A 10,820-nucleotide genomic window follows, 5' to 3' on the forward strand; every position below is an offset into this window, starting at 1 on the left:
AGGGAGGGGCGCGAGCGGCTCCGGGCTGAGTGGAGAGAGGAGCTGCCGGCCCGTCCCATGAGCGCGGCGCCTCCCGATGCGGGGCAGCGCGGCGCCGACGGCCCGAGTCCGGCGCGGCCCGAGTCCGGCGGGGGAGAGCTCCTGCGCCTCCTGTCCGAGCTGAAGCCTCCCTCCTTCCTCCTCCGGGACCTGGGCTCCTTCATGGCGCGGGTGCTGCTGCACCTGGCGCCGGTGTACCTGGCCGGCTACCTGGGACTCAGCACCAGCTGGGTGCTGATTGGCTTGCTGCTCTGGCTCTGGTGGCGGAGGAACCGGCGGGGGAAGCAGTCCCGGCTGCTGGCCGCGTTCGGGATGCTGGAGGATGAGAAGCGGGCCATCAGCCAGGGCATCGCCTTGCAGCAGCTGCCCGCCTGGGTGAGTGAGGGAGGGAGGGGAGGAGCTCTGTGCGTGTCTGCTGGGCGAGGAGTCCGGTGGCGCCCGGATGCTTGCGGTTCTGCCGGCGGAATGAATGATGGCGGCATCCAAGGAAAGGCTTCCGTTGGGACACTTTGGATCTATTTTGCCGCCCTTCGGACCTAACGACGTGATGTTTTCAGTGTGGGATCATGTTGAAATAATTGAGGGGACAGTAATGGCAAGTAGGCTATCACTGTCTTCTTGGTGCTCTGTCTTCTTAGTGCTTGGGGGGGGGGGCAACAGTGGGAGGGCTTCTAATGTCCTGGCCCCACTGGTGGACCTCCTGATGGCACCTGGTATTTTTTGGCCACTGTGTGACACAGAGTGTTGGACTGGGTGGGCCTTTGGCCTGATCCAACATTGGCGTCTCTTATGTTCTTATGTTATGTTCGTATCACAGGGATGTAAAGTCTTCTGTGGATAGTTAAGAGTTTTATGTTCTGGGTCCCACCTGCTCCTGCGGTCTTACTGGTGGAACCACAACCTTGGAAGTATCTTCCCAGTGAAGTCCAACCAAACCTGATTGGCGTTTACTTGTGGGCATCTAGAAAAGATGTCTGTTCACTGTTCTGCCAGGATTTTAATGGATGTTAATATCCTAGAACTGTTTAATGCCTCTCTCTATAGTTGATTAACTTTTAGTATGTTTCTGAAATGTTCTGAGCCTGTATCACTCTGGCATTGCCTCTAACTGGTTGTGATTTCTCCCGGTTTAGGTGTTTGTATAGTTTCTTTAACTTTCTGGTGTATTGGTAGAGCAGAAGACACTGCTCAGTTATGTTCAAGAAGCATCCACCGTTTCTTGAAGGGGGATACAATGGGCTAAATGCAATGGTATACAATGTGCTAAATGAGATTTGCCCAAAGATAACTTGTGGATTAATGCGGGAAGTTTAAAGGCCGTGTGAACCATGAGAGTAAGCTCGAATCTGTATTTGCATTTTAAAATCAGTTTCGTGCTGCTTTCTCTATGCTTGTTTGAATGTTGTTTGGAGAAGATTCTTTTAAAGCAGTGCGGAGGTGCAATGACCGTGGCACCTCCGCGAAAGGGCAATAAACATATGCAGATGTGCAAAAGTATGCTAGCACTGTTGAGGTGTGAAAGCGACACCAAATGTAGACAGCTTTTTTGAAGACGGAGTCAAAAGGCTGGGACACCGGTGGGAAAGACAAATGCAGATTCGGTCTAAGAAGAGCCCTGCTGAATCACACCAGTGGTCCATCTAGTCCAGCATCCTGTCTTACACAGTGGCCAAGCAGTTCCTCTGGAGGTCCAACAAGAGGGTGTAGAAGCCAGGGCCTTCCCCTGATGTTGCCTACTGGGGCGGCCTATCAAGTTGATAGTGGCAGGGCATGATTTCAGCCCAGACAGAGCCTCAGGACTCTCTCTTTCAATTATTGTCACCTTCAGTTCCATGGCATCCAGCACAGAGACTCCCTTTCAGCATTATGCAGAAGGTACCCGTGTTTCCCCGAAAATAAGACACTGTCTTATATTTATTTTTTCTCAAGAAGACACACTAGGGCTTATACCACAAATGCATAGAAATCCTGCTAGGGCTTATTTTTGGTGTAGGTCTTATTTTCGGGGAAACAGGGTATTTCCTTGACTACTGACTAACTTAACACAGGACCTAGCGCAGTGGTGGTGAACCTATGGCACAGGTGCCAGAGGTGGCACTCAGAGCCCTCTCTGTGGGCACGTGTGCCATCGCCCCAGCCAGGCCCAGGCCATCATTAAAGTGTTGAATTCTCTGCCAAATAATTTTAAGTAAATGAAAGCATTTGGGATTGCTTTCCTTACTTTGTCTGGATCATCTTAAGTTAATGGATGAGTTGTTTTTTCTAAAGTAAAACCTCAGTATTCAGGTTAAATTGCCATGTTGGCACTTTGCCATAAATAAGTGGGTTTGGGGTCGCAGTTTGGGCACTCGGTCTCTAAAAGGTTCGCCATCACTGACCTAGCGCATCAAGCTGTTAAGGTTAAGAGGCTTTGGGGGGAAAGGATTTAAGCCATGGCCTGTCCAGATGAATATAAGCCCCAGCTCTGGACACCTGGGAATTCTGGCACTTAAAACTGGCTTGCATAGATTTGAAATGGTTGTTCAGCCTCGAATGCTGCATGTCCCATTTCCTTTCTCCGGTCATACCATCTGAAGCCACCCTTTTTGTTTCTGTCAACACAGCATGGAGGTTTAAGGAACAGATTTTCTTCCTCCTCCGTAGCTTGGGGTGGGGTGGGGGGAAGCTTCTATGCAGTCAAGGTTTAAAATAACAAAATCATTACGAGACTGTCACATTTGCAGAAGGTAGTATTTAAATGCCTTAGTCTGACCTTTGTCATGCAGGGAGAAACCCAGAATTGCGGGGAGGTGTAGCTGCTTCCTCAGAAGTGTAACCGAGGAAAGCGCTCATCTATTAAATAGCAAAGGGTTGGGTCAGCCAGGCTTATTTAGAGGAGGCCAGTAACTTTTTGGTTTTCCTGTTATACGCGTGTTTTGAAATTTTTCAGTGCTTTCCTGCATCGGGAGGGTCCTCATTCTTGGAATTTGCCAACAATTTTTGAACCAACCCCCTATCAATCATCTGACGTGCTTCAGTCACTGTACTAGAGTTCTCATGAGACTCTTATGTTTTACGATTTGACTTCTTTATACATACACGGGCAACCAGTGTTCCCTCTAAGCTGAGTTAGTGTGAGCTACCTCAGAGTTTTTTAGCCTCCGGCTCACACATTTTTGTCCTGTCTCAGGAAGGATGGCTCCAGGGAAAACTAATTTATGTGGCAGCCAGATTGCTCGCTCACAACTTAAATGCCAGTAGCTCACAAAGGAGAATTTTTGCTCACAAGACTCCACAGCTTAGAGGGAACATTGCAGTGGCAACTACAAAATCTTTAGGGCAGGGGTGGCCGAACTTGCTTAGCGTAAGAGCCACATAGAATAAACGTGAGATGTTTGGGAGCCACGAGACATGAACAAATATTACACACACGTTTTTGTTAAAAGTATGCAGATTTGCATTTTATTAACATTAAATGAGACTGCCAAAAATAAAATCAAAGGGGGTAAAAACAGATATTGATAATTATATTTATGTATCCGATGCTGTTAAAGGGCTGCACTCAATTTGCCAGCAAATTTGGAAAACGCAACAGTGGCCACAGGATTGGAAAAGGTCAGTATACATTCCAATCCCAAAGAAGGGCAATGCCAAGGAATGTTCAAACTATCGCACAATTGCACTCATATCACACGCAAGCAAGGTCATGCTCAAGATCCTACAAGCTAGGCTTCAACAGTACATGGATAGAGAACTGCCAGAAGTACAAGCTGGGTTTCGAAGAGGTAGAGGAACGAGAGATCATATTGCCAACATTCGCTGGATTATGGAGAAAGCAAGAGAGTACCAGAAAAACATCTACTTCTGCTTCATTGACTATGCTAAAGCCTTTGACTGTGTGGATCACAACAAACTATGGCAGGTCCTTAAAGAGATGGGAGTACCAGACCACCTCACATGTCTCTTGAGAAACCTGTATAAGGGCCAAGAAGCGACAGTTAGAACCGGATATGGAACAACTGATTGGTTCAGCATAGGAAAAGGAGTACGACAAGGATGTATACTGTCACCTTGCTTATTTAATATATATGCAGAGTACATCATGCGAAATGCTGGCCTGGATGAATCACAAGCGGGAATTAAGATTGCTGGGGAAAAGATCAACAACCTCAGATATGCAGACGATACCACTCTAATGGCAGAAAGTGAAGAGGACCTAAAGAGCCTCTTGCTCAGAGTAAAAGAGGAGAGCGCAAAAGTGGGCTTGAAGCTCAACATCAAAAAAACTAAGATCATGGCATCCGGCCCCATCACTCCTTGGCAAATAGAAGGGGAAGTCGTGGAAGTAGTGACAGACTTCACGTTCCTGGGATCCCAGATCACCGCAGACTGTGACTGCAGCCATGAAATTAAAAGACGCCTGCTCCTTGGGAGGAAAGCGATGGCGAACCTAAACAGCATGATAAAAAGTAGAGACATCACCCTGCCAACAAAAGTCCGCATGGTCAAAGCAATGGTATTCCCAGTAGTCATGTATGGCTGCGAGAGTTGGACTATAAGGAAGGCCGAGCGCCGAAGAATAGATTCTTTTGAACTATGGTGCTGGAGAAGACTCTTGAGGGTCCCTTGGACTGCAAGAAGATCAAATCAGTCAATCCTAAAAGTAATCCACCCTGACTGTTCCCTGGAAGGCCAGATAATGAAACTGAAGCTCAAATACTTTGGCCACCCAATGAGAAGGGAGCACTCTTTGGAGAAGATCCTGATGCTGGGAAAGATTGAAGGTCAAAGAAGACGGGGACGGCAAAGGATGAGATGGTTAGACAGTGTCATAGATGCAACAAACATGAAATTGAGCAAACTTCAGAGGACGGCGCAAGACAGGAAGGCCTGGCGTGATCTGGTCCATGGGGTTGCGAAGAGTCGGACTCGACTGTGCGACTGAACAACAACAAATCTGATGATACTTGGAGGGGAGGGGGGCTTGAGAATGCATTTAAAGTTGAAGTTGCTTTCTTCCTCTGTCCCCCCACCACCACCTCAAGCCTACCCAGGAAGGGGAACACTGGCTGGGGAAGGGAAGCCCGATCAGGGAGGCATGCCTCCCCTTCGCTTCCCCAGCTGCCCTGCCGGGAGCCGCACAACATGTGTGAAAGAGCCACATGTGGCTCCCAAGCCACAGTTTGCCCACCCCTGCTTTAGGGCCTGTGCAGTGTGATGTCTTTTGCATAGACTATTAACCTATGTCAATATTAAAAGAAACATCTAACATTACAATCCTAATCATGGCTTCTCAGAAAAAAGACATGTTGTATTCAGTGGCACTTGTTCCCCAACAAAGATAGGATTACAATTCAAATCATATCTGCATGTTTTTGTTTTGTCTTGGACAATACATTTTGGCTTTGATTTTTCTGGAACTGTGTAACGTTCAGCTGTCTCTGTGGGTTTTTTAAAATTTTATTTTATTACAGTATATCAACATACAATAAAAATATTGATTGATACAGTAACAACAAAAAGGAGAAATTAACTTTCCAAACAGTGTCTTGTTAACAAACAACATAACAACTATAGCTGTATCAAACTAATAGAGAACATCAAAATTAAACATTATTAACAAAATCATATATCTATCTAGATAGATAGATAGATATAGATATATATAAAATAACAAAATTAACAAAAAATAAATACATTATTAACAAAATTAACAAAATATAAACAAAATTAAACAAAACATATAACAGCAGCAACCTGCAATTTTAACCTAATGAAACATGTTTTCTGATCCCTGATAAAACACGATCTCTGCTTCTTTTGAGGAGTTGGAAAAGATGGATTTTAGAATACTTTTTTATCATGTGCATGTGCTGAAGTTCTCCAGGTTTTGGCCCTCTGTCAGGAGTTCTCTCTCCTCTCAGGGGTGTGTGTGCACACATCTTGATTCAACGTGTACATTTAGATGTTCATGAATAGCAAGGGTCAGTGCACCTTGTGTCTCCTCCTTCCAGAACTGAATGTGTGCGATTCATGGTTCTTTTGCAGTATAAGCACAACCAGATACAGTCCAAGATTGAATATTCAGTCAAACATCTGTACACTTCAGAAAGAGATTAAACAGTTAATGTTCAGTTTAAAGTAGAGGGCATGGAGAAGAACAGTGGCTAATGAATGGGAAACTGAGATGAGCTCAGGCAGTGAGCCTTTGTTGTAGCAGGGATCCATTTTCGACACAAGAGTGTTACTATTTTCATCTGTGAAATATTGTACAGAGAGCAACTGTTCCAGCCCAGTTATTTGCATGTCATGGTATCTGCTGCTGGAAGAGGCTGTCATGATGAGGACTACGTTTACTGGGGAGCAATGCTGCTCTTTCTTTTTGAGCATGTGAATTCAAAGAGCTACTGGAACGTTTATGCTAATGAACAAAGATGAGTTTATGTTAACTGTGAAGGTTGCTATGCTGGTAGAGATCAGCCTAACACAAAGGAGATTGCTAGTGAAAGGTGCCATTTTGTCACAAGCTAAGCCCTCTTCACATGTTGTAGTGAACACACAGACATTCCGCCCATAATACCTTGAACTTGACTCGGTACTCCACCGGTAACCAGTGTAGCTGGTGCAGCACAGGTTGTATATGTGCTGTCCGTGGCGTTCCCGCCAGGACTCGCACCGCCGCAGTCTGGACCAGTTAGGAGATTTCAGGTCAGTCTCAAGGGCAGGCCAGTGTAGAGCAAATTACAGTAGTCCAGTCTGGAGGTGACCATTGCATGGATTACTGTGGCCAGGTCAGAGGGTGACAGGAAAGGGGCCAGCAGCCATGCCTGGCATAGGTGGTAAAACGCCAGTCTGACAATATTGGTGACCTGTGCCTCCATAGACAGGGAAGCATCCAAGGTCACACCCAAGCTCCTGACATGGAGTGCACTGGTGTTAATGGCAGCCCATCAAAGGCTGGAAGCTGAAACCCCAATCCCAGAGCCCATCCCCCCAGCCACAGAACCTCTATCTTCCTTGGATTCAGTCTCAGCCTGCTCTTCCTTAACCATCCTGCCATGGCCTCCAAACCCTCAGCCAGATGTTGCGGAGCGGTAGCCAGATGGCCATTCAAGAGCAGATATAGCTGGGTGCTATTTGCATATTGATGACACCAAAGCCTGAAACTCCAGGCCAGCTGGGCGAGGGGGCGAGTATTGCAGTAGTTACTAGTCCCTGTCCATAAGTTACAGAGAATGCACATAGAAGAAGAGATTGGATTTATACCCCGCCCTTCACTACCCAAGGGAGTCTCAGAGCGGCTTACGAACTCCTTTCCCTTCCCCTCTCCACAACAGACACCCTGTGGGGTAGGAGGGGCTGAGAGAGCTCTGACAGAAACTGCTCTTTTTTCAAGAACAGCTCTTATCAGAACTATGGCTTGCCCAAGGTCATCCAGCCAGGTGCAAGTGGAGGAGTAGGGAATCAAACCCGGCTCTTCCAGATTAGAGTCCGTGCACTTTAACCACTACACCAAACTGGCTCTCTGTGTAGAGTGTACACTTAACCTTTTTCAATGTGTGCACTAATTCTCATGTTACATACAATGTGTATACAGCGAAACACATGATACAAACCCCCAGGGCTATTTTTGGGCAGGAACGGAGTTCCGGCTGGCTCCCGAGTTGGCCACGTCCAGCAGGAACTCATTAGCATAATAGGCCACACCCAACAGCAGAAACCCATTAGGATTGGCTACATTAGGGGGGTGTGGCCTAACATGCAAAGGAGTTCCTGCTACAAAAAAAGCCCTGGACAACAAACAAGGTAAACAGAATAAGAAGCAAGAGGTGGGTGTGGGTGGATGACCACACTTCTGGTAACATGGGGGTGTAGCCTAATATATTAATATGTTGTGCTGTCAGGGGTGTGGCCTATTATGCTAATGAGTTCCTGCTGGGCTTTTTCTACAAAAAAAAGCCCTGCTTAGAGTCATTTTTGAAAGGGTAAGTGGTGCAGTCTTTCCTGACTGTTCCCTTTCAGACTAAAGTCCAGGTGCTTGTGCACTTTCCATTTCTGTAAAAACACTCCTGTCTTAGGACTGATACTGGCAGTGTGTACACAACCTGGAAGTAGCAGTTGAAGATATAAATCTGCAAGGAATGAATTCACATTGCTTAGAATCTGGTGCGGCTTGAGTGTTTGCTTCTGCTTATTGTGCACCTTGAGAAGTAGGTTATTCCCAAGATGCTTATGGTGTCCCGTGCTCTGACTTCTGAAAGACACTCCCTTAATAAAGATCACTAACAACACATGGGAAAGGGGAAAACAAACAAACAATACTGTTGCTTCAATAGAATTGTTATATTCTCCTGCCTTCTTAATGGCATTTTGTCTCTTAATTCATTTAGCATAGTTGATTCACATCTTCTTTCCCCCCTTTGCCAGGTTCACTTCCCTGATGTTGAACGGGTAGAATGGCTGAACAAGGTAAGACACCAAATAACAAAGCAAACTTTATTTAGAAAAATGTAATCCTTTAACTGATTCTGCCCTAAAGCCAGCTGTGCAGCTTGATGCACACACATCAGATGAGTGAGCATACTCTAGTAAGTGGATTGGGTACACGCTTAGGATGCACGTGACTGATATTAGCTTGAGGGTGTAGTTGAAAGTATGTTGATGTAAGGCCTTGTTTAGTGAAGAGGACATTAGCACTACAGATGTAACATTTCCAGGAATTTCGAAGCCATGGGGAGAATTCCCCCCCCCCCGTAGCTTACACACACACCCCTTGGGTGGGGGGGAACAGACATGCCGGGAAAACACTGTATGCAATTGTGCTATACAGAGGTCATTTCGGGGGGGAACGCAGTGGAACGCAGTTCCCCCGGGTGAGGTGCAGGGGGGCAGGGCACATGACGAAGCCCCGCCCCCTGCTTCCGGCCGCCCCGCTTCCAGCCCTCATTCAGCCAGGAGGAGGCAGGAGAAGAGGGAGGGTAAGTTGCTTCCTCCCTGAAAGCCATGGGGAGAATCCCCCCCCCCCGTAGCTTCCACACACACACCTTGGGGGTGGGGGGAACAGACATGCTGGGAAAACGTGAAATAATTACTTTCTTATCAACCCTAAAAATTTTACTGCTTTCACAGTACAAATACATTGTTTGTAGCAGTGTATGCAATTGTGCTATATGGCATATTTATTAAATTTAATGCCTTGGGTTTCTACAAGCAAAATTGAAGATATATCAAACTAGGAATGAGACTCATTGTAGCAATAAATACAATGGGCGCAAGCCTGGCTGCCCGGCTGCGGGCCCCCGTCTCCTTCCCTGACCTCCACCCCCGGCTGCTTGAGTCTCCAGTGGGCCAAGGCAGCCGCCCCCCCCCCCCCCCGTCCAGTCCCGTCTCTCTCCCCACCACGTGCTCGAGGCCCACTGGAGGCAGCCAGCCTTGTTCTCTCTCCCCCACCCTGTCCATTTGAGGTGCTGGCAGGCCAAGTTGGCCGGCCTTGTTCCTTCCCCCGCCACCTGCTCGAGGCAGGCCGCCCGCCGGGGCCTGGTCCTTCGCACTGGCTGTTGATCGGGGGAGCAGCAGCAGAAGCACCGCAGAGACGGGCGAGGTGCTGGGGAGGCACGGCACTGCTTTGGGCCGGAGGAAGACAGGAGGTGTGTTCAGCAGAGCAAAGGCATTGTGTTCTGAGGCACGTCTGGGCCAGTGGCGCCTCTGTGGGTGGGAGTCAGAGAATGCAGCCAGTGGCCACGGTCCCCGTTGTGAGTGGCAGTTCTTGCAGCCAACGGATTAGGGAGCGCATCGAATGTGGCCACCCCAAAACAGCTTTATTATATAGAGAGATACTAAAGAAAAAGAGAACTACCAACTGCTGCACCCCGTAACATAGTTTTTGCTGTCTGAGAAGTAGGGAAAAGATAACAGTTGATCATAGAAAACACAACGCTTGTAGTAAATAGGGGTTGCCAATCTCCAGGTGGTGGCTAGCAGTCTCCTGGGATTGTAACTGATCTCCAGGTGACAGAGGTCAGTTTATCTGAAGAAAATGGCCACTTTGGAAGGTGATTTCTATGACATTAAACCCCATTGAAGCCCTTCCCCAAACTCCACCCTCCTGAAGCTCACCCCTCCCTCAAATCTCCAGATATTTCCCAACCCATAGGGTTTGCAAGTCCTCACCTGTTGAATAGCGTGGGAGTCCAGTCTTGTTCTGGGAGTCCATGCGCGCGCGTGCCGCAATTACATCACCCAGAAGTGACGCAATCACGTCGGGCATGTTGGTGGCGGGGCCACAATCATCCGAGGGAAAACCATAGAGTTCCGGGTGACGTGCTGACGCCGGGCATGTCACGTGCTTTGGGGGTGGGGTTCCCCCCGGGGCCCGATCTGCCGGCGGCGGGTAACGGGCCTCTCAGGTGGGGGTCTTCTCGCCCCCCAGGGGGACTTGGCAAGCCTACCAACCAAGAACCTTTCTGCTTCTGGAGCTGAAGGCCTCTCTGGATGGGCAGTAGTTCCAGCAGGGTTTGTTTTATTTGTTATTTTTTTTTAACCAGCTCTTCCAAAGAAAGCAGACCCCCCCCCCATAAAAAAGGTCAAGCAGCAGGCATTAAAGCCAAACTTCCCAAACCCTGGTGAAGACTTGAACAAGAATAGGGTTGCCAAGTCCGACTTACCTTGCGAGCGGGGGACTCCGGGGTGGCTCCCGATGCGCGCGCGCACCGCATGCACGTCACAGGGAAGTGATGTCATGACGCCGGGCACGCTGGGGGCGGGGCCACGACCATACAAGGGAAAACCATAGAGTTTTCCCT

At 48.0% G+C, this 10,820-nt stretch overlaps 1 protein-coding gene across 1 annotated transcript in view; it reads left to right on the plus strand.

Moving 5' to 3' along the window:
* The first annotated feature begins 22 nt into the window (after positions 1-22).
* The window catches only part of ESYT3 (extended synaptotagmin-like protein 3), a 62,574-nt gene continuing 51,776 nt past the window's right edge, over positions 23-10,820 (plus strand). Inside the window, exons 1-2 of the mRNA XM_015409503.1 lie at positions 23-414; positions 8,446-8,487. Of these exons, the coding sequence (XP_015264989.1) occupies positions 58-414; positions 8,446-8,487 (399 nt within the window). The 5' untranslated portion in view covers positions 23-57. The remainder of the gene's footprint in view (positions 415-8,445; positions 8,488-10,820) is intronic.

The sequence above is a fragment of the Gekko japonicus genome, unplaced genomic scaffold (genome assembly GCF_001447785.1).
Source record: "Gekko japonicus isolate JY-2015 unplaced genomic scaffold, Gekko_japonicus_V1.1 scaffold986, whole genome shotgun sequence".
Classification (NCBI taxonomy): domain Eukaryota; kingdom Metazoa; phylum Chordata; class Lepidosauria; order Squamata; family Gekkonidae; genus Gekko; species Gekko japonicus.